This window comes from Pezoporus wallicus, unplaced genomic scaffold (genome assembly GCF_028554395.1).
Source record: "Pezoporus wallicus isolate ANWC-B61680 ecotype Strahan unplaced genomic scaffold, APGP_CSIRO_Pwel_v1 scaffold_6446, whole genome shotgun sequence".
In the NCBI taxonomy this organism is placed as follows: Eukaryota; Metazoa; Chordata; class Aves; order Psittaciformes; family Psittacidae; genus Pezoporus; species Pezoporus wallicus.
The window spans coordinates 4,752,361-4,778,520 of record NW_026636264.1 but is presented as its reverse complement, the minus strand read 5'-3'; the positions used below and the strand labels follow the sequence as shown (position 1 = coordinate 4,778,520).

General features: G+C 41.3%; 1 protein-coding gene across 4 annotated transcripts in view; it reads left to right on the top strand.

The window, feature by feature from the left end:
* Positions 1-26,160, top strand: part of ELMOD1 (ELMO domain containing 1) — a 40,307-nt gene that overhangs the window by 2,597 nt on the left and 11,550 nt on the right. For 2 of the 4 annotated variants that reach the window (XM_057399730.1, XM_057399727.1), the window contains exons 2-6: positions 13,335-13,429; positions 21,172-21,317; positions 21,469-21,497; positions 22,667-22,764; positions 24,893-25,022. In XM_057399730.1, coding sequence (XP_057255713.1) covers positions 13,413-13,429; positions 21,172-21,317; positions 21,469-21,497; positions 22,667-22,764; positions 24,893-25,022 — 420 coding nt within the window. In that variant the 5' untranslated portion in view covers positions 13,335-13,412. Of the gene's footprint in view, positions 1-1,138; positions 1,243-13,334; positions 13,430-21,171; positions 21,318-21,468; positions 21,498-22,666; positions 22,765-24,892; positions 25,023-26,160 lie in introns of those variants that run through there. The other 2 variants (XM_057399728.1, XM_057399729.1) reach the window with 2 other exon arrangements.

Below are 26,160 nucleotides of genomic sequence, written 5' to 3'. Positions count from 1 at the left end.
AGCCAGTAACTGAGCTTGCCTGCTGAGCCGTGCTGCACCACAGGACTTGCCAAGCCTGAGTCTGGGGTGGAAACGCTGCTTGTGCTTGTTCATACCAGGTGGTGGAGAGAGTAATCTGACAGCAGAGGCTGCAGAGCAGCTTCTCAAGTCTCTTTTCAGTGGTACATGGCACTGCTGAGCACTCCTTTTCAGAGCAGAGCAAGCATATTAGTGGTGAGCTGACTTGTCTGACTGCCTTGAAACAAATTATGGGTATGTTTACACTTGCAATTTGGCTAGTGTCCAGTCTGAGTATCAGCCACATGTTCTGGAGACCTTCTCCAGTGCCTTGTGCTGGTTCAGGTCTCAGAGCAGCATCGCTGCAAGACACCTGAACTCTCCCAATGAAACTAAGCTAGGAGTCCTGCTGTGGAAGCACTCCCAGTCAATTACTGAGTCTTGCATGAAAGAGACCGATTTCTTAAAAGTACCTCTCAGCTGTAATCGAGTTAGCAGTTCTCATCCACTTAAGCATGAAACCAATGAAAAGTCCCACATCAAGTTTGTTATCTTCAAACACTTCTGGCAGTTCATTCTGGAGTGCTACATCCCACTCCCCTGAAAAATCATAGAATAGTTAGGGTTGGAAAGGACCTTAAGATCATCTAGTCCCAACCCCCCTGCCATGGGGAGGAATACCTCACACTAAACCATGTCACCCAAGACTGTCCTGCCTGGCCTTGACACTGCCAACGATGGAGCATTTACAACTTCCTTGAGCAACCCATTCCAGTGCCTCACCACCCTTACAGTAAAGAGCTTCTTCCTTATATCCAACCTGAATTTCCCCTGTTTAAGTTTTAACCCATTACCCCTTGTCCTATCACTACAGTCCCTAATGATGAGTCCCTCTCCAGCATCCTTGTAGGCCCTCTTTCAATACTGGAAGGCTGCTATGAGGTCTCCACACAGCCTTCTCTTCTTCAGGCTGAACAGCCCCAGCTTTCTCAATCTATCTGTTACAGCTGAGAGATCCTTCAAGAAGATATTTTCTAGCACTTATAGGAGGATTAGTACCTGAGTGGAACCAAGTGGTTGGGCATGGCGTTTTTAACATGTCCTAATCTGTTTGCAGATCCTCAGGCTGAGCACTCCATTTTGGTTCAGCCAGCTACAGTCACAGATGGACAAGGGAGCCTGGAGAATAGGAGAAATACAGGAGGTGCAACGACTGGATTTGAAAACAATCAGCAGACTGAGCAGGTGAAATTACAACTTGTTAGAGCAGATTTAGGACGTACAGGATACTGTAGTCTTCATGACTGTCAATAGGAAACCGTGTGTACTTGTGAGCTCCCTCTCTGGTGCTACTGTACCTAGAATTACTTCACAGCATTTTTAGTCTTAGTACAGATGTCTACACTAAGTTTTAGCTGAGGCAGAGTGTGTTTTTGAAGCAAATGTCACAGTTGTCCCTGCCTTTTTGTTCTTCACCTCACTTTGTCTTGGAGCACCTGAGAATAAATGGGAGGAACTGTTCTGGGGGCACATTAACTGCAACCTGATATTGCTAATGCTGCAGTTACTGCAGCATCTATATTGGGTATTTTGTTTAAAAACAAACAGACTTTCTTTTCCACTATCTATGTGGTATTTCCCCTCCCCCCCCCCCCCCCTTATATATTTAAAACCAAACATCCCTACCTTTCATTGTCCTCCAAAATGCTTTGGGTATTGAGACTTTTCCCATGGTGTGGCAACCATTTGTTACTGCAGTGATAATACTTGCACAATCAGTGGGCATGCAGATGGTAAGAATTGGGCACCTTGGTACAAAGCAGTCCTGTGGTCATTGAAACTGTAGTCTTCTTCCATCGCTCTGGTAGGCAGTTATAAGAGCAAATCTCTTATTCTCTCTCCCACTCTGCTTTCACAAAGCCACATCCATATCAACATTGGCTTGGATGCGTGCCATCAAACAGGTTGTGCCTCTGAAACAGTAAGATCAATGTGGGGTTTGTTAAATTTGGGCTTGCTAGGCCTTCACACTGTCAGTGTTAAGGCAGCCTGTGGAGAACAGATGGATTGAAGGAGGAAAAGAGGAGTTCTGGCTGAACCATTTGAGGAAGGGAGAGGAGTGATGGAGAGGAGTGATGATGCTCCCAGAAGATACTGAAGAAGGGGCATACCCTGGGCACAGATTAAGAAAAGGCCATGCAGTCTGCTCCAGCTATTTGGTGGGGGACAACATCTCCAAGAATCTAAGATAATCATGTTCTTTGAACATTGTTTGTCCTGACCACCTACAGTACAAATGTTTTGGCTCAGGGCTTGTTTTCATACAGCATCTTTGCTGTCTTTAGGCACCTATGTGCAAACAAGACTGAGGTTTCACTGTGAAAAGGAAAAGTGTTTTGGTGTTTTTTTTTATACCATAGGCTGTTTTAGCTAGAGTGGCTTTTCTTGCTACCCCCACATCATCCTTATTTATCATGTTGTAGGGATTATTTGAAACTTGGGGGCATATTCTTCCAGAGGGGAAGTTGAGTGATGCAGCATGAGCAAGGGAGTCCTCTTGCTTCTGTGCATCTTGAACGTCTAGTTAACATCATAAGCAAACCAAACAATTCGGGACTAGATCTAAAGCTTGAAAGATATGCTTATGGTCACCATTCAGTATAAAAACCAACCACAAACAGCAAGAGAAAAACCCTACTGAAAACAACAAACCCACTGAATCTGGAGAAAATCTCAGTGTGCACATGGTAACCTGTATGATACGGCACTATCTCAAGGATGAGATCAGGTCATGCTAATGAATTATGGTTGTATCTGCTGCAAGCATTCTGCCAACTTGTCTTATTTAGTTTCTTTTAAAAGTTTTTCTAACTCTTACACTTATAGTCCTACCCTTTATCTCATTAAAAAATGAATGCCCCACTATTCTAAGTAGAGATGCTGAAGGAAGGAGACTTTCACTGTTGCATTGTGTTAAGAATAAGTGTGTTACAACAATGCTGTCAGTCATTCTGTCCTAGTTTATTATTTTTGCTCTGCTTTGCTCTTCTTCCCTCTTGGAAATGGTGTTATAGGAACAGCTTCCCATGGTCTTCATATCTCTTTGTCTTCTCTTCCCACATTGTCTTCTCCTCTCTCTCCACTTTTCTGCTATCAATTCTTTGCCAGCATCCTTTTCTGTCTGAGACTAGATAATGAAAAGAAAGCAAATCCCAGTAGGATTGAGCAAGAAGTGGCAGAGGGGAGGAGAGCACCATGGCACTTCACGTTTCTCTTGCCACTGGCTTTTTTCCTATTTGGTCAAAAAAAGCCAGTTTGTGCAATAACCACATAAGGATGGTTCCTGGGCAATGTCTGAAAGCGTGTTTCACAAGTCTTGCTCGCCACCTGGTGTAACTTTATTGACCTTCAAACCATTCTTTTAATCTTTGTTTTTCAGCTTTTCATCATGTTTTCCTTTTGCTCTGTCATGTTAGAGGGGTGTTTGTGTTGCTCCTTGCTATGAATGTCCCTGGCTTAAACTCCATCCTAGCTTGCTTTCTCCACTATTTATGGAGCAGTGCTCTGTACACAGTGTTGCCTGTAGTTAGCTTAAGCTAATTTAATCTAAGAACGGTGAAGTGAGTCTTGATGCAGTTTTACAGTTGTTCATAACCCATGTTAATGGAAACTAAAATTTGGTAAGATACTTGTGACTCTTCCAAGTTGAAGACTGAAAGCTGCTGGTACGTAGGCCTGTCTGAGCAACAGATTTGGGAAGATACCCCTAAAGTGATTTTTATTTTTGACTGTGTTACCATTCAAAATTTTACACTGAAGAAGGTCATAAAACTTTTAACCAAAACATGGAGTTTCCAGTATTTCCTGCAGAAACTTAAGAAAACTTTTTGTTTTCCACAGGAAAACAGACTGTTTCTTCCACTTCTTCTCACCCCAGACATTGGTAAAATTCGAGCAATCTACTCTGAGCATGTTGTTCTGGGCAGCAAGTGCATAACCAGAACTTCCATCAAGGTCATGTACTTGGAGCTGTCCTGATTTGCTGCCTCTTGGGTTGCAGAACATCTCACTGAGCAGCAAATTGAAGATTAAATACTAGGCCACAAAGCTTGCGAAAAACCTGCCATGGGATTTTTAGTCCTCTTGTCTGCAGATTAAATAAAAAGTTTCATTTATTGTGGTCCCTCTGTAGGTTGCAGGACTGCAGGTAGCAGAGAGCTGGTGCATAACACTTGTTATAGGATGCTCACAGTTTCACAGATGTGATGCTTCATCTAACATCATCCAGCATCATCAGAGATCATTATTATTGACTCCTGGCTTAGGGAACAGTGTGTCTGTAAAATTACAGTAGGACATGAAGAAACTCTCATGTACCCTACTCTTGCATGTCTGTCTTGGAGATAAAGTTGATGCTTGCATGCCAAAGTAATCTGGATGCAGTGAGGGGGAAACTGGGCACCACAGCAGTTTTCTGTTAGATGAGTATGAATTGTGTCTGATCTTCACCAAGTTTCTGGGTAAATAAATTGCTTTATGCTTCTCTAGCCTGCAAGCTTTGTCTGGCCTTTCTCCTGACATGTCTACTGTCCTTGTCTTTTTGTTTGACAGTTAACAAAATAAATATGAAAGTCCTTATTTCTACATGCTTTCTGGCTGATGCCTGGTGTGTGGTTGTATTGGTTTGATGGCTGAATTAACTGCATGGTCCAAGCAAACATAACGGCTGTTAGAAAGGTAAAGCAAAGGACAGAGCAAGCATCTCTGATGTCATTTTATTGACACTGCAGATCTGCATGTGACCCACTCATAGAATGATGTTTCTTCCCCACAAATTACTACGTGTTAGGAATTGGTAGGGCTCTAAAGCAAATCTAGACTTAGGTTAATTTTGGTGGCGACTACTTCATCTTTGCCTTTTACCTTCTAAACTCCTCTCACCTAGGCAATGAGGTAGAAACTACGAAGAGAATGGAAAAGAGCATGAGTCATTCACTTTTAGAAATAGTCACTTTGTTTTTTCTCCAGGAAGCTTCTGCAGTAATTATTCTGGGAGCTAATCAGGCAGCCTCTTTGGATTTTACGCATCCAGTTTTGTAGGATTTATTCTAAGCTTGAAGGAATGTTGCTACAAAGTGTGATGTTTTATTTAGAACAGATTTTCTTGCAGTGCAAGCTATTGTATGGTGTGTCTGAAAACAGAGCAAGTAGGCCAGAAACATTGCATTGAAAACCATGTAGGCACACATGAACCACCCAGATGATGCTGCTGTTCTCCTGGGTGAACTATTCAGTGGTCAAGTGAGAAGTGGCTCTTGAGAAGTGGCTAAAAATTATGCCTCTTCATAATGCATGCAGGGGTGGGGGGAGAAGTTGCTATGGGTTGAAGGCTCTTTGCAAGCACAAGTCTTTGGTTTTAGCTGATATATCATCTATTTGGGCCTCTTCTGGATAAAATACACTTTCTTCAATAAGCAGAGTAAACTTGTTAAGGATGGAAACATTATAGACTGAGACAACACTTGTATGCTCTAATTCCTTTTGAAGTTAAGCATCTAATTACATTTCTAGAGGCTTACAGTACTTTGGGGTGTGGAAAGCTTCCTCTGCTTTTTAATTTCACATTTAGTATTAGAAATAGAATGTACCCAGTGAAGTCTTCACTGGTGACCTGAATTGACTTCATATAATTTTATCCTCAATATCTTTCGACATTATAATGGAGCAGAGCTAATAGAAATTGGTCAAAGTAGATTATTGCCCAGTTCTGAAGTCAAAATATACCTGTATGCATGTACATCTCCTTTATTGCATATCTAGAATTTAGTTTGCTTTAAACAATCAGACACAGAACCATAGCCGTTTTCTTTTAAAGGGCAGAGATCAACAAGGAACTGTGGATATGCTTCTACAAATGCTGAGTTTTGGGCTGATGTTATCTTCATCAGCCTTTGGGTTGTCACTGAACAAAAGTCTACTGAGAAATTGCAGTGCATAGTCTTAACTGTATGGTATTAGAAGTAACCTGCCATGTGAGGTTTGACAAGTAAGTTTTCTTGAACCCACATGCAGTCCTGTGTGACTGTCTATGACCCTCTTGATGCTTCTGTGTTTGTCTTGTATCTGTGAAGTATTTGCCACTTTAAAGAGGCAGTAATGGACTGAAGTGCTAAATTAGGACTGTAGAATTAGGGGCTCCTAGAACACTGTTCTGTGGCTTGGGAGAAGTGTGGGGATTTATGCTTTCTCACCCTCCAACTCTGCTGTGATTTTAAGCTTTTATTCAGAGCTTTGTCTTTGTGTTACTTAATTGTGCTGTGTATGCTCATGCTCACAGGCTCTTTTACACAGAACTAAAATTCAGAGAGTTTGCTTTCATGCCTAGTCTTTCCATCACTCTCCTAGTGAAATACAGAAACATAAAATGTCAATGTGTGATGGAGATTAGGAAGGGAAAAAATCTTATTACCTGTGACAGTGTGACTGAAGTCAAGTCTTGCTTATTAGCTGCATCAATCAAGTGTGACATTTTGTTCCAAGACTTTCTTCTATAGAATGCTTGAAGTTGAATATAGCTTCGTCTTAAGCACATGGAAATGAAAATACCCTTCTGTAGTGAGAGGAGGAGCCGAGCTCACACAAAACAGGCATCCGCTGATGATCTTTCCTTGAAGTAGGTCCTGCCAGTGGCTGCAGCTTTTGGTGTTAGGTGAAGCCACTTCTAAGTGCACATAAACCATTTTGAGGCAACCTGTTCCTGATAGCCTTCTGTCAATAGAGTGAGGTGTCTCCCACAATGTTTTCTGAGTTGGAGAGGTCTAAGTACTGCTCTTGCAATAAGATTTGAAGACCTTTAAATTACTATGCTGGGTTCTAAATATATCCTTTAGTGACTTTTATGCCACCTTTGGACTTGAATACAAGTTGGAAGATGCAAGTAGGTATGTGTCTGTTCCATGGAACAGCCTGCTTAGGGCTGTAATCCTTGTAGGACAAGGGGTGACAGGTTCAAACTTAAGCAGGGTAAGTTTAGATATAAGGAGGAAGTTCTTTACTGTAAGAGTGGTGAGGCACTGGAATGGGTTGCCCAAGAAAACTGTAAATGTTCCATCCCTGGCAGTGTTCAAGGCCAGGTTGGGCAGAGCCTTGGGTGACATGGTTTAGTGTGAGGTGTCCCTGCCCATGGCAGGGGGGTTGGAACTTGATGATCTTAAGGTCCAACCTGAACTATTCTATGATTCTATGATAAACAGTACTTGTTGAGAATACGCCTGACCAAATTGGGGTCCTAAAGCTGTTGGGGAGTTATTTGTATCTGGGGGTTTTGTGTGTTACACTGATACTGGCAGGACTCTTAGAAACTCCTGTTCTTAAATTGTATGGTCAAGTTGAGGAGGCTTTCAGGTGGGAGAGGTGGGGAGAGATGAGGTTAAGAGAGTAATCTTAGTCCATCTTCAAGCTAAGCTTTTTTTCATGGCAAACACTGCAAATTATATGGGATTTTAGTGAGATGTTGGTAGCTCTTATACTAGTAAAATAGCAAGGACTTGGGCACCCTGTGTGTTGCATAGAGTACTTGGGTATAACTCAAGGTATCTGAGATCTCATAAGAGTGACCGGGGGGAAGCAGGGAATCAAAGGTGGGAAGGGACCTCAAAGGGTCTCAAGCCCAACCTCCTGCTCACAGCAGCATCAGCTCTGAGTTCAGGCTTCTTGGGACTTTTCAAGCTGGGGCTTGAAACCTCAAAGCATAGAGACTGCACAGCCTGTCTGGGCAGCCTGTGCCACTGCCTGGCTGTTCTCTTAGGGAAACATTTTCACCTTGTATCCAGGCTGAACCTTTCATATTTAAGTTTATGTTTGCTGGTTTTCACCTTCCTGCACTGCTGTGAAGAGTCCATCTAAGACTTCTTGATGGCCTTCCCAAAGTCACTGGAGGTGCTGTTAGGTCCCCCCAAAGCTGTCTCTGCCCTGGGCTGAACAAGCCTATCTCCCCCAGCCTCTCCCCCACCATCTCAGTAGCCTCTGCTTACCACTGTCCAGTTTATTGGTATCCTTTGGGTATTCCTGGGCCCAAAAGTAGACAGTGTATAAATGCGATCCAAAGTGCTGAGCAGAGGAAGATAGTCCTTTCCTTCAATCTGCTTACTGGCTTTGCTTGTATTTATGCAGCCTAGCATGCTGCTGTCTGTGCATACTGCTGGCCTGTGGCCAGCATGCTATCCACCAGGACCTCAGGGGACACTTCGCAATGTGTATAGCTGTTCTTTCCCTTTCTAATTCTAGTTACTGCAGGTTGGTATTCAGGCTAGAGAAGCATTAACTGTCCCATCAACAACAACAAAAAAGGAATGTGTAGTAGCAAAGCACTTTTGGTGATGTAAGGCTAAATATTGTTAACCCTCACAAATACATGCACATAGACTTTTGAGGTGAATAAGGGATAGATTACAAGCCAGGATGCTACTAAGAAAGGTTGCAACCTGAAGTCAGCATCAAGGTAGTTTGGAAGAGCCTACTTTGGAACTCTTAACAACTAAACCTAAAAAATAAATGATTTTTTTCCTCCCCTACACTCAAGATGATTGATGTAATTACTGCTTTCTATTTCAAATGTATGTCGGTTTTTTTGCGAGGAGGAAAGTTTGGATGAACTGTAATCTAGTGATCCACATAAACAAAGTCCTATATTCTGCTTATCTTAATGGTTGATGGTTTGTCTCTTCAGCAGGGCTATTCTTTCACCATAATTAGAATATAAACCTTCTAAAAATGTTTGCAGTATGCCAGGTGAATCATTAGTTTGCAAGACAAACATTGGGGGGGGGGGTGTCAAATACCTTGGTTTTATATTTTACTCTGCAAATACGGTGATTTATATTTGATAATACAATTTTTTTGCTCAGCTGTATCTGCAGCTTTCTTGAAGACAATAAAGCAAACCCTCTGCTTCAGTAGAGGTGACTTTTAAGGCTTACTCTTGACTATTTTCAGCCTTCAGCAACTGTTAACCTTTCAGATTGGTGCATGTTTTGCTATACAACTTAAAAGAGCATAGTCACAAGGATTAGAACAGTTAATGTTTAAGGAAAGCTTAATTTGTATTTTGAGACAGATCTTGCAATGGTTTTGCTGTTCTATGTGACTATAGTAGTACAGCTGCTCTTTCAAGAAAAGCTGCAGCTAGTTTTAGGAGGGGAAGTTCCTGTCTGGTTTAAGATAAACTGGATGAAACAATTGGCAGTGAATGGGTATGTGGGTGTGTTGAAGGAGGTTGACTTGTCTAAGTGGTGTGATACGGGATAAAATCCTGCAAGCTGAAAAACTTGAGTGTATGGGAGATCCAAACTGCATTCTTGCTCAATCATTCTCAATGTGAAGCCTTAAAATACGAGTATTTTCATGCCAAAGAGCTAACCTTAAACATTGGGCTGAGAGGTTTTCAGTGGTGGATCTGTGTTCTTCTAGGGGATTAATGAAAGCTGGTGAATGAAGGCAAACCTGTTTGTCTTTAGGCTTATCCCAGCTTCATGGCTTAATCAAAAAAAGGCTGAAAAGTTACCTACAAAAGGAGAACAGGGAGAGTACCTTGCAGGTTCCTCAGTGAGGCAATGTGAGTGTGTATAGCTTTAAGCTGGAACACTCTTTTTAGGCTGCAGAAAACCAGCTGCAAGTTCACATGAATGAAACCATGTAGGAGTGCAGACTCAGGCCCTCAGGGTGGTGGGTGAGTGCTGTGGCCAATGGGCTGCTCCCCATCAGGTACCCACTGGCTCTGGCCGTCCTGCTGCAAGTCTGGCACTTTCTGGCAAAGTGGTATTTCCTAAGTGCAGGGAGTCTTCAGAAACTTGTATTTGAGTCTCCCCAAATCCGAAACTGCTGCCAGATTCTCAACTAGATCGTGTAACTTGTACTTTTTCTGTCAGGAAGCCCACAAACATGCAGTACCCTGATTATCTGTCACTTGTAGAAACCATTTTCTCACGTGTCTTCCTTTCCCACAAGTGGACTTGGGAGGCCTTCCTGATCTGCAGACATCCAACTTAATGAGGAAACTCTTTCCTTAAGAAAACAGGAGTCTGGAAACCAAGTCCCTCTCTCTGGCCAAAAAGCTTGGTTTTTTTTATTGTGGGTTTTTTTGGTTGGTTGGTTGGTTTGGTTGGTTTTTGTTGGTTGGTTTGGTTTTGGGGTTTGTTTGTTAGTTTGTTTTTTCTGAGCACACTTAATGACAACTGACTGAAAGTTTTTGACAAACTGAAGTGTTGTCCAAAGCTACAGCTGCTGTTGTTCACTGAGATGCTGTAACAGCTTTTCCAAGAGTAAGAGTGGCGCTTTATTTTGTATGGAATTTTCTCTTTTCTTTTTTCTTTTTCTTTTTGTTCTTTTTTGTTGTTTTTTCTCTCCTCAGAAGAAATCTGTTATACTTTGAGAGGAAAAAAGGTTAGCAGAAATTAGGTCTTGTGGCTCTACAGGTTTATGAATAGTTGAACTTAGCTGTGAATTGTGGTAACAATCTTTTTAAAGACTTTTAACACTTTTCATCACAGGGAATCTTTACCAAGCTCCCCCAGACGATCACTTATGGAGATGTATGGAAATGGGGAATGCTGACCTCCAGTCCTATTTGCTTGAAGATGACTGTAGATTCTGACCTTCTGATTTGGCTTCCCAGTCTAACTTGGATGTCAATAGCTTACTGCTGTGTGTGTGTGTGAATCCGCAGAAGTGGATTCTTGCAAGAATTGCAGAGCATGGCATTCATTTCTATCCCTGTACATAGCAGATGGCAGCATTTACAAAGCCTGCCTGCCAGACATTAAAGCAAAGTTTCTTTATTTTATGAACCAAGACAGCAGTGTAGTCTGTGCTTTCATTTGTGCTGGAAGTCTTGCCCCTAGGTCTTGAAACCTTCTTGGTAAAGTCAGGTGGAATTTGATTGCTTTGTGCTTGAGTGGAGGAAACTGCTTTTGAGACTGCAGCCTTTCTATGGATCTCGTTATTGGCTGTGCTTGTGCTGTAGGGCACTAGCTGTTGAAGCCTGCAGGAGGAACTATTCCTCTCTAAGCTGGGCAGCTTTGATGTTGACTTCTGTCTCTTCAGGACTTCTGCTGTAAAGTTTTTCTGGTGACTTTCACTCCTGCCCTCTTTTAATTAAAATAAAGAGAGCAAGGAGAATTATTCCTGTAATTTCAAGGGTGGGTTTTAAAGAGATCCAAAATTGGCACTTTTAACCATTTGTCATGCTTGTTTTGTCAGTTATGCTTTTTCTTTGCAACCAAAGCCAACAACCTACCTTTGGGTTTAGCTTTCTGGTAAGAAAGCAGGAGTTTATGAACAGCAATGTTGACTTCTTAAAAATACAGTTTTTGAAACAGCCTAACTTTTAATAAGCATTCAAAACAAATTTATAATTGTCTCTAGCTGGTACCTGTTCTTGAAGGGGGAGCATTCAAAGCTCTTACCATGCCACATTTGAATGAGCCAATTCTGGAGTTCAGGCAAGTGGAACTTCTCTTCCCTTTATAGCAGTAGTAAAGAAGCAGCATCACTTTCAGCAAGGACCTTGATCAGAATCGAGAAGGAGCTGACCTCAGAGGTTGAGGCCAGCACACATTTTTAGAGGGGTTGATTTGACAGCTCCTGGCACTTCTGGTGTGCTCCTTACACTGCTGCCCTTACAGGTCAAATACTGTGGTGAAGCTTTGTTTGAATTGATGTTAAAAAGCTGAGACTCAGCTGCAAGAATCTTTCACAAACTGTATGTTTTAAACAGCAAATTATTAGACTGGAGAAGGGGAGCAAGTTACATCCCCTCCAGTTTTTGCCTATCATCTCCTGTGCTTCCTGTGCTTGCTGTCATCAAAGACCTATCAAAAGCTGTAGCAGGAAGTGCTAGGAGCCTGCCTACTGTGTTAATTAATGAACAAGAGTTTGATGTTAGCATCTCTATGCCCTTGCAAGCAGGTGTAACTGCAGCCAGCAGCAATTACAGCTGTATTCAGGGGACAGCAACATGATTCAGCCAGTCAAAAACAATATGAATGAATGAAGCTTTCACAGTTCAGGGATTATGTATTTTTAGCAAGCTATATGTGATGTAATCCAACAAGATAGCTGCATTTTTCTGAACTTAAATGCTTGTTCTGTTGCTGACAGCAGGCAACAGCATAACATAAAACTTGCAAGTTACAAAAGGGAAAGACTATAAGAAGAAGGTAGGGTAAGATGATTTTTATCCCATCAGTGCTGATAAGTCCCGCAAAAGAAAAATAGATTTGAGGTTCTTACAAACTTGTGACAAAAGAGGCCAGATTTTTTTTTTTTTTTTAAGGCCCTTAAGTACTGTTGAGCATGCTGCATGTACTGCTAATAAAAACTGGTTTCTTAAATGATTTCTTAACTATGCAGCTTTCAGGCTTTTCGGGCCTTCTGTTCACTTTGAAAGTGTGGTCTTATTCTCTTCAAGTCTTGGATTAAGCTGTCCCAGTAGAAGTTGTGTAGCAGTAGCCTATTTTCTGGCAGCAAATAAAGATGTTTTATTGCCTTTTACAGGATATGAAGTACAGCAATCTGAGAAGTCTGCATCCCTTATTCAAATGCCACTTGGATGTGAATACCCCCTTTTAGAAATCCGAAGTAAAGAGGTGGTGACTGGTGTCTGTAGTACATGAGCAAGGCTATATTTATGATGTTTTTTCCTGAATTATGCCTGTTCCTCCTCCTCTACTGGAACTAAATGTTAATCACAGTGAAAATTAATTGTAGGACCCCAGATTTCGGAACAGATGGACAACCTGATCAACCGTGTCTATTGTGAGACCTCACTTAATAAAGCAGGTCACCAGAAAAATTGATTACCTGACATCTCCTATAGTGAGCTAGATCAGGACTCAGTAGCTCTTTGCTTACATGCTACTTTTAGACCAAATGGTGTTGTAAATTCTGAGAACAGAGGGCTTTTAACAGCAGAGTGAAATGAACATCTCTTGAAACTGCCACCTGGAAGCTGCTGTGAACCAGGCAGGTTTTTGAAGAACACAAGAAGTGTTTGAAACTGTAGATTTTTCTTGAAGCGTTCTTGCTTATTTCTGTACGCCTACTCAAACTTTTTGCTTGTCTGAAAAAAAAAGACATGGGTAGTATAGTGTGGTCGAAGTATGTGCTCAGGCTGAACAGTGTGAACAAACCAGGATTTTTCACTTTGTTCTGATTGACATGAGATTTCTTAGCATCCGTCCCATGTATTTCCATAGATGTTTGTTTCAAGAGCAGTTTAGCAAACTAAAACACCACTTTGTTCTCCTCTTAGTAAATACATCTCAATTCTATTTTTACAGCATTAATATCGCCTGCAAAGCAGAGGTCATCAGCGATCAATAGAGTACGGCTCCAACAACACAAACCAAACTGTCACCATGAAACACTTCCTGAGGTAACTGTTCTGCATTTTTTCAAGTGTTAAATTATTCTAATTACTTCTATGCTGCAGTGAGTTAACAGTTTTAGCTGTTAGCAGTAATACAGAAGGTGTAAACTAGTTTATACTAGATTGCTTTCTGTTGACCTAGATTTCGCTATTTAATTAAAGCTATTTTAATTTAAAATTTCCAGTTTTTATAGAAGAAAATAATGTGGGAGGTGTCTTGTGGGATTGGAGCAGTGATGTGTCAAATCAGTAGTGCCTGATATGTCAGGGGAAAACAGAAGAAACCGTAACCTGCAATAGTTCTTGAAAAAGGTTGGGTTTTCTTTCCCATTCTTCCCATTCAAAAATGCAGTCTGCTGTCTGTATTTTTGGAGTGTTATTTGTGAAAGCAGAGAAGGGGAGATGGCTGACAAAAATGTGCAAATGTTTTTGAAGCCAATTCTGCTCAATTTGAAGGGGAATGTCTATTACTTACTCCTATATGACTTGCAGTTTTTTCTCTATAAACCAAGGTACTATGAGAGACTTGCAGGCACCAGCTGTAGGTGCAGAAAGCCCATGATTTCTTTGTTGTATAGTCAGCAAAGAGTTGAGCACTCCTAGAAACTAACAGAGATAACGAACATAATTTGTGTATAAACCTAAGAAATAATTTTCTGTCTGAATGGGAAAAACCTTTTCAAGAGAGTTGAAACATAGGCTTCTATATAGAGCATCTGTCACTATATTTTTTCTCTCTCTTTAGGCTGTTTATAGTAAATAATTGTGTATCAGCATTATCACCTCTAGGTTGATCATCTCTAATGACTTTACTGCAGAGCCAGCTGTGGCTTAAGCATTTCTGTGGGGTGTTTGGGTCAGTTTTCTCAGGTATCTTGAGCAAGCTGCAAAAAGGACTCTGTAAATACACAGGTTAAATGTATACAACAAATATTTATTTGCCCATACCCACAAAAGACAGCTAAGATTTAATGAGCCATTAGGCTAAGTGTTCGTGTGCTCACCACCCTGATAGGCACCAATCAGGAGGGAAAGGATTGACTGGGCTCTGAGGCCCAGATCTTGGGACTGGATACTCACAAGTCTTCCATAAACTCCACTGGTACTGGTCCAGTGACTGAATGGTTTACCACTAGCCTGGGTAACATCGCTGTGGTGCTTTTCCCCTTTAGAGTTTTGTAACATTCCATGTTGGAGTCTTCCTTCTTAGATCCTGCTAATGACTTTCATCTCAGCAGCCCTGCCACTATAATTTTTACCTTTCTTTCTCCCTGTAGACTTGCTCAGCAGCCTGGCCCATGGTCACAGATTGGTACCATATGGGGTCTGGGCCATGAATCCTGCATAAATAGGACTCTCCTATCCTGGGAGTTGGATGAGAGCCCCCAGCTGGGGTCACAGAGGGTGTCACAGCTTGCCCCCATCATATATGCTGTATTGAATTTCCAGCAGACATCTGGAAAATTGAAGTCCTCCATAAGAACAAGGACTAGTGACTGGGAGACTTCTTCCACATGCTTATGAAGTATTTCGTCTGCCTATCTTTTAACAGACTCCCACCATATCTGCCTTATTGGCCTTCTTCCTGACTGTTATCCATAAATGCTGAACCCTGTCGTTACCATCATTAAGCCATAGACAATCAAAACACTCTGTCAGTGATACTTCCACTTTTACTGTAACTTATCTGAAATAAGAACAACTTGGAGAACCAACTGTAGCAGATACTTAGGTTTTTTTTTTTCAATAAATCCTAAAAACTTGACACCTCTTAATCTACTGCAAATCAGTGCATGAGCACTATCATATTTGAAGTGTAATTTCTGTCTTACTGGAGTCAGATAAAATCGTCAGATAAAATGAAGATCAATTAACAAAAAACCAAAAGTGGAGAAGTGTGGAAAGCTGCTGTTAAAGACTACTCTTATGTCTTCCTTAGTTGCCACACTGACTTGCTTTCATGTCTAAATGGAGAAATAAGGTGGATTTCAGTTGTCAAGCATGCAAAGGCACAGACTGAAGAAGAATCTCTTGTGTTTTAAAGGAGCTGATAACAGGTTTGTCTAGCAGAAAAACTCATCAGTACATTGCTTCTTGGTTGACCTTCTGTTCATGCTGTAAGTTGCACAAATAAACAGAGGTAGTCAAATTAATTAGCCCCTAACAGGGTAGTGTCACTTGCTTACTCACCTATTTGGACAGCTTGTCATCCATATCTTCTGTGTCCTTGACTTCTCAAGCCATAATTAGAATTTTCAGAAAGGAAATATTGATGTGTAATGCTTTCTTCTCTGAGCTCAGTATGTCCTTCAGGAAAAATAGTTGTGTAAGAATCTTTCCTATCCATAGGACCTAAAACAGGACACATAGGAGAGTAAATGATGTATAAGGAGACTCAGTGACTTTCATTTCATTTTTAAACTAGTGATTTTGGAGGATTTACAGTTTGTTTTTTTTTTAGTTTTACTTGCTTCTTCCCTTCCCCTCAGTTTTAAATGCAGTCACTAGCATTGGGTATCTAGTTGAAGTTTTCATTTTACCCGAAGTACTTCTTCCTTTTGCTGCTAGCTCTGAAAATACTATGGTTCTGAAATTACTGGGGGAGGGAATAAGCACCTTCTAATTTATTAGTTTCAAAACATTGCACAGGAGTTAATCTCCCTTTCATGTCAGTGAAACACTGCATGTTGCATTGTGCATACATCTTGCTGTTTAGGCAAATACACCTTACACAGGAAAGAGCTTCACAGAAATGTTAGACCACACTGGAAACCTTTACTGCTGCTGTGTGCTTCCTCTGCCTGGCATAAGGAACAGAAATGTTACTCTGTGCTCTTTTTGGCTTTACATTTCTCTGTGTTTTGAAAGGATCCTACCAATGGTAGAACCCCTTTTCTTCACCCCCTCCCTTGTGGAAGAAAGCTCGCCAGAACCTCTGCTGAGCCCCATTATTGCTGATAGAGATGGGGTTTTTGTTTGCTTTTGCAGCATTCCTGATAGTCCTTGCAGGGTACTGACTGCCTAATACTGTTCTTTCTATTTTTTTTCTGTTAAAGCTGTTCTTAGTAGAAAATCAGAGCTCAGAAATAGTGACATACAGCAGAGAAGATATAAAAGGCTTAAACAGAGAGGAGCAGGGAAGGAGAGGTGAAATAAATGCATATACCAGCCCCTAACTGATGTTTGCTAGTTACATGGAAGAAAACTTTACCTTTCCGTAGCTGTGATGGTAGCTCTAAGCACTGGGTAGTGTTCCACAAGTCCATAAGGCAATACTTACTCATTTCAGAACATTGTGTTTGTTTGATATTAATTTTTTTTTCTTGGAACCCAGGTAAGAAGTACAATTTTCTGTAGTATTGATCTCAGAGCTCAGTGACCCTTTCCGTGGGCCAGACTGGGAGAAGTACACTGAGTTGTATTGATATTGCTAAGGAGCAAATGGGTAGCACTGATGCCCAAGTGTTTGGCATCAACAACTGGGAATGAGTAATCCTGACTTCTTGTGGGAGGATGACTGCATGTGTATCCACTCATACGGCATCCTTGTCAAGGGAACTGCCTGTTGATTGGCAAACAATGATGTGCACATCAGCAGCTTATTATGAGTTTTTTTTCTTTGTTGTACCTGAATAAAGGTTTGTATGAACTCCTTTAATGCACTTTGCATGTACAAACACAAATCTGTAGGGCTGTGCAGCTGCAAGAAATTCAGGAGGAAGAACTTGTATTGGGATGGGGAAGAATAGAGTGCAAGTTTCAGGAACACTTCCATTTCTATAATACTTCTGTTCTTAAAGCTCACCTCAGGATCTGAAGTATTGCTGTATATGACCATGCAAACTGCTGATGAAGCACATTCTCCTATGCTAAGGAAAATAGAAAAGTCAAGCAGAACAAATAAAGACATAGAAGAGATTAAGTGGAGAGGAGGCTTGGAACTGGACTCTGAAACAAACCAGAAGTTCCTGCCACTGTACAGTAGTCAGACATGTGGCTCATGCTTCACTTCCACGTGGGTTCATGTTCGTGGTACACTATGTTTTGTTTTATAGCTGCTAGTGTCTCCACTTTGCTTACATGAACTGAAGTGCATAGCTGCTAGCATGTAAGCCAAGTTTTATAATCACTAGTGTGCTTTTATTACAGGACTTCTGCAAGCAAGAATTCCATTTTATAAAGAACAACCCTTTGAAAACCAGCTTGTGTTATTTTTCCTGCTGTTCATGTTGCAAATGGAAGATTTCCACTGTTGTAAGCTTGAGATGGATGAGTAGTAGAAAATTGAGGTATCGACAAAGGCTAACTTTCTTCTATAAGCTACCTAGTAGAAAACTAGCGTTTGTTGCTTTATTAGCATATTTTAGTGAATCACAGATGTAGTGTTTGGGTGCTTTAGTGACATGTTTTTAGTAGATGCATTTTTATTAGTTAATCTTTGTGCAAACCACAGCTGAAGCAAAACTTTAGTGGGAAGGTGGTTGCAACCATGTGGTCACAGGTCTGTCCCATTTAGAGTTTTTTTCCTTTGATTTGCGAATCTGTCATTGGGTCTGAAGGCAGCAACATATCATTTAAATGCACCTAATACCTCCCCACACACTCCAAAACTTAAACACATCACATAATACAGTAAGAAACAAAGCTTTGAGTAATCAAATGGGTTGTGATATTTTAGTCCTGTAGTCATGAACTTTGTGTGTTTTTTATGGGAACAGTCTTCTTCATTAAAAGGAAATCTTCTTACATGGGCTGTTAACATGACATGGGTCTTTCCTCCCCTCTTTTGTATAAAAGAGCTCTCTACCCAGACAGTTACACTAATAGAGGCCTAACCTTTGAAAATAAAGCAGGCCAAAAGAAAGCAACTGTAATTTCTATTACAGATGTATGGTGAAAACCCATAACTTTGTTTTGCCACACTCTACCTTTTGTGTGGAGTTTGGCATTAATCTCTTGTATTCATTTCTCTGGACCTTCAGCCTGACTACAGACCTGGGTTGCTCTGAGGAGGCTGGGGAATGGCTGTAGGTTGTGTTTGGATTATTCAGGGATGGTGGACTAGTCAAATCTGTGAAGGTCAATAGCAAATGTCTGTTGGAAAACCAAAATGCCAAATGTTAGCCTGTGTTTTTTTTCAAGCCACTGTTAAAGGTTTCAGTTTGAAGGCATTAGTTGACCTTATATGAGACTGACTTACACTTTTGACTGTTGGAAACTTAACTAAGAATGGCTGCTCAGCTGATGACGGACTTGCCTCCTGTAACTGGTCTTGTTCTTAATACTGAAGGTCGTGACCTGCTGTGAAGCACATGCAAACTCCTCTCAGTAGTGTGTTCTGGCACATATTGCAGGGACAGACCAAATATTTCAGTGTCAGGAGCTGAAACTTTTTTGCTTGTCTAAAACTTGATTCCAGTGTAGGAGTGATTCTACATTCTTTATGTTTTACTTTGTATATAAAGTAGAGCTTCCTGATGCATAAAGACAAGGGGGTTGCCTGCATGCAGGCGTTTGGGAGTGTTAAGTGAAGTAACTTAAAGTGTGAAGATAAAGTGGATGCTTTTAAAGCATGTTGAATAGTTGTGTGGATACTCTATTTAAACATAAAATTACTTTAGTTCTCTTAGCTTAATCTTCCTTCAAAGGCAATTAAGCTAAAGTGAACATAAAGCAGATTAAACTCCTTTGTGGACATAAACAAGAGTTAACTTATCTTCCCTTCCCTGAATGTGCTTCTACACCATGCCCTTCAAGATGTTTTTAGGAAGGGATGGAGTCTTCAAACTTTATTAAAGCTATCTGGAATTCAGTATTTCAGAGTAACCACTGCATTCCTTTGAAAAGAATAATACAGAGTCTCCTAACAAATAACTGTCCTTTGAAAACATCAACATTATGTGGAAAAAATAATGAGCTAATGATGAATATGCATACACACGGGCTTCGAGACCCAATTATTTTTGACTGTTTACTGGCAAGCTAACATATCAAAGCTGTATTGATGTTTTCCCATAATATAATCGTAGACTATAATCACAGAGAGTTTGAAGTTGGAAAGGAGCTCTGGGGGCCATCTAGTCCACTCCCCTTGCTACGGCAGGGCCACCTAGAGCTAGTTGCCCAGGACCATGTCCAGATGGTGATGTTCAAGTTGTCAGGCCTTTACAACTTGCCTTCCTGAAATGTGCTGAATCCAATGACCCTGGGTAGATCCCACACACACACCTCAAGTCCTGGTACACCCCATAGGGGTTGATGTGTTGGATAACGTGGCACGATCTGTGCCTTCATAGCTGTAGAAATGAGGAAGCAAAACTGTGTCTAAATAAGTTATAGCCCATGAAATCTGCTTTTGGGGTGTGTTATGTAGTTGTGGTAGCAGTATGTAGGCTTTGGTAGCAGCTGCAATGCTAACAAACTTTAAAGCATTTCTCATGTACACAGCCTCTTTGAGGCTTTTGTAGGGTCACAGGACAGTTCAGTCTAGGAGGGACATCAGCAGGTCTGTGGTCCAACCTTCTGCTCACAGCAGGTCAGTTCTGAGGTCAGACTGGGATGCTTGGAACTTATAGAATCATAGAATAGTTAGAGTTGGGAAGGACCTTAAGATCATCGAGTTCCAACCCCCCTGCCATGGGCAGGGACACCTCACACTAAACCGTCTCACCCAAGGCTCTGTCCAACCTGGCCTTGAACACTGCCAGCGATGGAGCATTCACAACCTCCCTGGGCAACCCATTCCAGTGCCTCACCACCTTAACAGGAAAGAATTACTTCCTTATATCCAATCTAAACTTCCCCTGTTCAAGTTTTAACCCGTTACCCCTTGTCCTATCACTACAGTCCCTAATGAAGAGTCCCTCTCCAGCATCCCTATAGGCCCCCTTCAGATACTGGAAGGCTGCTGTGAGGTCTCCACGCAGCCTTCTCTTCTCCAGGATGAACAGCCCCAACTTTCTCAGCCTGTCTTCATACAGGAGGTGCTCCAGTCCCCTGATCATCCTCATGGCCCTTCTCTGGACTTGTTCCAACAGTTCCATGTCCTTTTTATGTTGAGGACCCCAGAACTGCACACAATACTGCAGGTGAGGTCTCACAAGAGCAGAGTAGAGGGACAGGATCACCTCCTTCGACCTGCTGGTCACACTCCTTTTGATGCAGCCCAGGATACAGTTGGCTTGGGGAGAACTGGCAATCCTCAGGACAGGCTCTTAAACACCTTCTCTCCTGGAGGTGAGGGGGGCTTTGGTCTCCTTAATATCACTCTTGACTTTTGCACACCTGAGCGTTGATTCCTGTTCATCAGGATAACCGCTCAGCTTGGAGCAGCTGCATGAAGAGCCAAAGCTAAGCCAGGATGTAGTGGCTGCTTGGATCCTCAGCAGCCGTAACAGGGTGAGCTGTGCTTCCTTCTCATGTAGTCCTGTTTCTCCAAAGTGTTAGTAGGAACTAGTTGGAACTGGCCTTTTATTCTAGGGGAACAGAGATTTTCCAGAAACACCTTTTTGAGAACTCTGGTGCTGACTTACTCTGTGCTTCCAGTTCTGGCACTTCGTGCATGCCAAGAGTAAAAACCATTTTTAACACTTGCCAGAATAACTGTTTGCAGTGTGAAAGCTGCTTTTGCTTTAAAAATGTTCTTAGGCAATGGGAATTTGGCCTGAGTAAGTACCTTCTGCTTGAGTGGTGACCTTGTTGAAGCAAACTCTGCTCAAAACTCTTATCAAGGCTTCTTCTTTTGCCAGGATGTTTGTCCAGGTATGCCTGTACTTCTACTGCAAGTGCTTGTGGCGCTGCCTGAAATTTGTGGTCAGGAAACTAACTGGTCAATGTGAATTGCAAAGGATTTGCTACAATACTAAACCTGGAGCTGCCAGAACTATGAAAATAGGTAACTGCAAAATACTTCTGCATGCCTTTGTACATTTCTGCCTCTTCTAAAAACAATATGACTTTGTTCTTATAAATAAATAATTGTTCAATGAATCAAATATAAACTTAGCTTGTCTGACATGATGCTTTCAAATATTGTTCTCCTACAGAGGCATCACTGAAAGGTTCAAAAAGTAAGGTGAGTGGAAGATCTCGTCATTGACCTTTCTCTGTTGTGTCCTGTGCATTTGGTTTGTTCAGTCTGCTGCCCAAAAAAACCACTTTAAGGCTTGATATGATTTTCTGTTAAAACCATCTTCTACTGAAGAGGGTCTTGTGTCCACAACAGCAGGTGATCTTGCAAACTCAGGGAGAGTGTCCTGTGCTCCAGGGACAGGCACACCATGGCACTGATGACTCAAGGGGGCAGCAAGCCGTGGTGGAGATGATGTGATTATACTTTGGGGCTTCTTAGCTTGATTCCTCATCCTGTCTTAGAATTTTTGTAATCTGCAGTCACCCACTTACACACTTTACACCTCAGGGTTTTTGTGTGGAAAGCAGGGATAAAAGAGGCTGAGGGCAGGAGCTCTTAGATAACTGAGACACCTGTCTTTGCTTTCATTTTAAATATGTTAATGGAGAGGAGCCTCTTTTGCTTCATCCTTTTAGTGTAGCATTGGGTATGTTATCCTAAATTCTCACAAAGCATCATTCAGCTGTTCATTTCTCATTGGCATGAGAATCAGTGATGCTGAAAAGTTTACCTCAGCATTAGCAAAACCACTGTCGCATAGCTCATAGTTCAGCATAATGCTTCCAAATATATTTGTAGCACAAACAGAAAGGCAGAATCTTATTTAAAAGCTTCCATTTAGGCAATTGTGTAGTTTTGAGACAAAGCACCAGAAGGTTCAACCTTTTAATTTTTTAATGTTGGTTTTTGAATACTGAACTTCCAGGGACATCTCTACAAAGCGCAGTGACATGCAAGAAAAAGGAAGAATGTTTTGCTGTCCTACTGTAGTGTGTTGGGAGAGCTGTCAAAGGAAGGCTAGCAGTTCCAGTGTAGTCAGGGAGATGATCTTTGCTTCTTGATCAAAGGCCTCTGTGCAGATCACCTTCACTAGCAGCCACCACAGAAATGCGATTGACTACAAGGGCATGGGAAGTAACGTGAGTTCTTATAGGGCTAATGCCTGAAACTAGTTAGTAAGGTTGAATAGGGTGGAAAGGTTTGTGTATTTATGTTGAGTTGAGTCTTCTGGGCTCTTAATCTAGAAGCTTTTGGGTATCAAATTTACCATTGTTAACTTCTATTGGATAATAGCTTCCGTAAGAATTAACATGTGTTTAAAATCTTTTTAGCGGCTGCAAACTTCAGTAAGTGTTCACCCTGATGCTATTGAAAAAACGATAGATGACATCATGGAGCTGAAAAGGATTAATCCAGATATAAATCCACAGTAAGTTTATGGTTTCCTTACAAAACAAATGGCAATTACTGATTTCTTCAGTGCCTAGGTCCATGGAGAACTAGTTCTCTGTAGCTGTTGTGGCACACAATTTGAAGATGAATTTCATCTCTCAGCATGAAACTCCATCTTAAGCTTTGTCAAAAAGCTGATGGAAAAAATGAATGATCTTTTATGGTGACTGTAACAGGCAAGTCCTGAGTCTCTATCTGATTTCCTGAATCATGCTGTCTTAGTGTATTGTTGATGCATTGATTTATGGGGACCACTTCCACAGGGATAAAATACCACCAAGGCAGGTAGTGCTGGCAGTGCCTGTGATGCTTCTTAGTAAGGCTGTACATGGCCTTTTGAGAAGGGAAGAAATCATTCTGTTGTAACTGATATAAATAGTATACTCTTCTAAATTTTAAAACTGCCTTTAATTATCCAAGCTCAAGTTTTAATGATACAACGTAGCTGATATGAGATTAAAGAGATTGACAGCAAACCATTAAATTTACAAGTGTGTATTGCAAGAGTAACCACTTTTGTGATGCATTATTTCTCAGCCCTTAGCATACGGCACAAGATGGTGTAGGTCAGGAATTTGTGGTAGAGTGTTACATTATTCAGGTGATAAGTCTGAGGTTCACTCTTCTTTCTAAACTTGAAATTGATATACATAATCCAAAATGAGTACCCATACATTGACTGCTGCTTTTCTTTAAGTGGTCAGCAGCATCTGCAGTGGGGAATGGGGGCCTGGGGTATGCAAGGTGGTGCCACATACACAGAAACGCACCTTGCCACTAAATTGTTCTTTATATTAAATTAATCATAATTCTGCTAAACTTGAAGCATCTGCCCTGCAGTTTTGCTTGTGAGCCATTTATTTTACACTAAAGTTCTCTGGAGAAATTTCAGCAAAAGCAGGTCAGTATTTCTTCAGTCAGGATTAAGGAAAATTCATCGACTTGCCCACTCTTGAACATAAGAAAACCTGCATCCAGTCTGTCTTGTTCAGAAGCTCTGGCCTTCTCTTGCATAGCAGCGACTTGAAATCTCTTGTGGTAAAGACGGGGAGGTGTGTCATGCTGTTTGTGTTTCTGCAAATCTGAATGCACGGATTTTTTTTTTTTTTTTTTTTTTTTTGTTAATGTAGCGTATTTGCAGAGCTGAACTAGCATCCTAGGGGTGTTTGCACTGAGCTGTTCTTGAAGGCTGTGGGCCGCTGTGACCTGAAGAGGAGACCCCCAGTAATTTCCCTTTATCAATGTCTCGCAGATGTGTGTGTATATTTAGTGGTGGAATGAAGTAGGTAGAATAACCAGGTGACATGTGCAGCCTACACAAACTGTGCAGGCAGTCCTTGAAATACTCCCAGTTTTTGGACTCTCCTCTGTCTGGTGGAGCACCTGGAGCTGAACGCAAGACCAGGCAGGCTGCTCCTGTTCTCTGAGAGCTGACACTGCCAGCGCAGGGATGGCACGGAGGAGGCGTGGGGCATCGGCAGCTCACCTGCCTCCTCTGTTTGGCAAGGAGGACAGCATTCCTTAACGAAAAGGAGAGTGGGGAAACTAATTCCACCCACTTTCCCCTGCCATGAATAACGTTGCATAGAACATCTGACTGGCTTTAGATAAAGTGCAAATGTGGCTTACTTTGTATGTGTTGTGCAACTTGGAACTTAAAAATACAACTTTTTTTCTTTTAAGATAAAACTGCTCTGCCACGACCTGTCACGTTCTGTTCTAAACTACTCCAAGTTTATAGAGTAGTTAAAAACATTACATCTGTGGTTTAGTGAGGCACTACAACATTTCACATGCAGTCTTGTCAGGCTTTTCAGCTTTCTTTAAAATGCAGCCTTTTTATACACCTGTAGGGTATAAAAAGGGAAGCATGTTTAGAAAAAAAATCCCCAATTTTATCATCTAAGGAAGGCACTAAGCATTTCACAACCTTGTTTAATATAATATTGATCTCTGAAATACTCCCGTTGTAATTAAAGTCTTGGGCTATCAATTAATAGATGTAATATTACTCATGTACATTAATGAATTAAACTGGTATGTACCTAGTAGTGCTGTTCGTATGATTGAGCTGGATTATGTTACTTTTTTCCCCCTCTGCTGAGGTTGGGAGTATCTCTTCAAGCATGCCTGCTGCAGATTGTGGGGTACAGAAATCTGATTGCAGAGGTTGAAAAGCTTCGCAGAGAGCCATATGACTCAGAGAATCCACAACATGAGGAAATGCTTCTGAAGGTAGGTGCTTGAGAGGTACTTAAAGGGCGTCCCTTTTTGTGTGTGTCAGCTGCAAACAGCCTCTCTGTGAAACATCAAGAGGCATTGTTGCCTTCTCCATCGTGTACCTGTTTCAAGGTTATATAGCATATTAATCTGGTTTGGGTGTAAGTGTAAACCCTGCCAAGCAAGCAGCTTGATGAATGCCTGTCCTTTGGCTGGACTATATCAAGGCACTGGATACCCAGCTCTTACTGCAGATAACAGCTCTGTGCTATGAACCCTGTAAAAGTAGGCTGATGTCCTACTTCAGTACTCTTTTCTTCAATGTGAGAAGGGTATTTTTCTCTCTTAACTGGATTTTTTTTTTCTTCAATTTCTTGCATCTTTGAAGATATTGTGTATCACAATGGCAACCCTCTAGCTTTCATTGCGTAGGGTGGAAGGGCGAGAGATGATGACTTGTGCACTTACATTTACCAAGTCTATTTTCAAATGAAAACAAAATGAAATCATTCTTTAGATAATGTATGCAGAGTGATGACAACCATGCCAGTTAGGTTTTACTTCATGATTTCAGGAAAGCCTTGCACTGGAACAGATGATGAAAGTATTTTTTCAGGAAGACAGTCTTGAAGCCATAAGCAGAGGGAGAGCTAGAGAGCTCTTGTATTAGAAAAGAATTGAGAAAGGAATAAAAGGGGTAGAAGTCTAGTAGTAAGTTCCATTATTTCTTCTGATCCTCTTTCTCATCATAGCTAGTGAAAGAAAAATGGCAAGAAACGTAGAATAGTAATCTGCAGGAAAATGGCTTTTTACAGAATTTTCAGAGGGCTTATAAAACATATCACCTATTTGGTGGCATTATGATGAAGCTGTTTCCCACACTCTGGTTTGCAGCATAATGCTTCACACAAATTACAGTGGGAGCTTCTAGAAATGTTACCTTATTACTTGGGCTTCCAGTAACTTCCAGAAATCCCAGTAGGCATCTTGTATATAAACACATACAGATGTAAGTAATTATTTCTATCAAATGCCTCAAATGGTCAGAGAGTTCTTGTAGGTATCTGGAAAGCTGTCTTTAAAGTTGGCTCCTTGCTGGGAGGTGGGAGTCTCACCGACTAGGAGTGAAAATCCAGAGCTGCCCCTGAAGGAA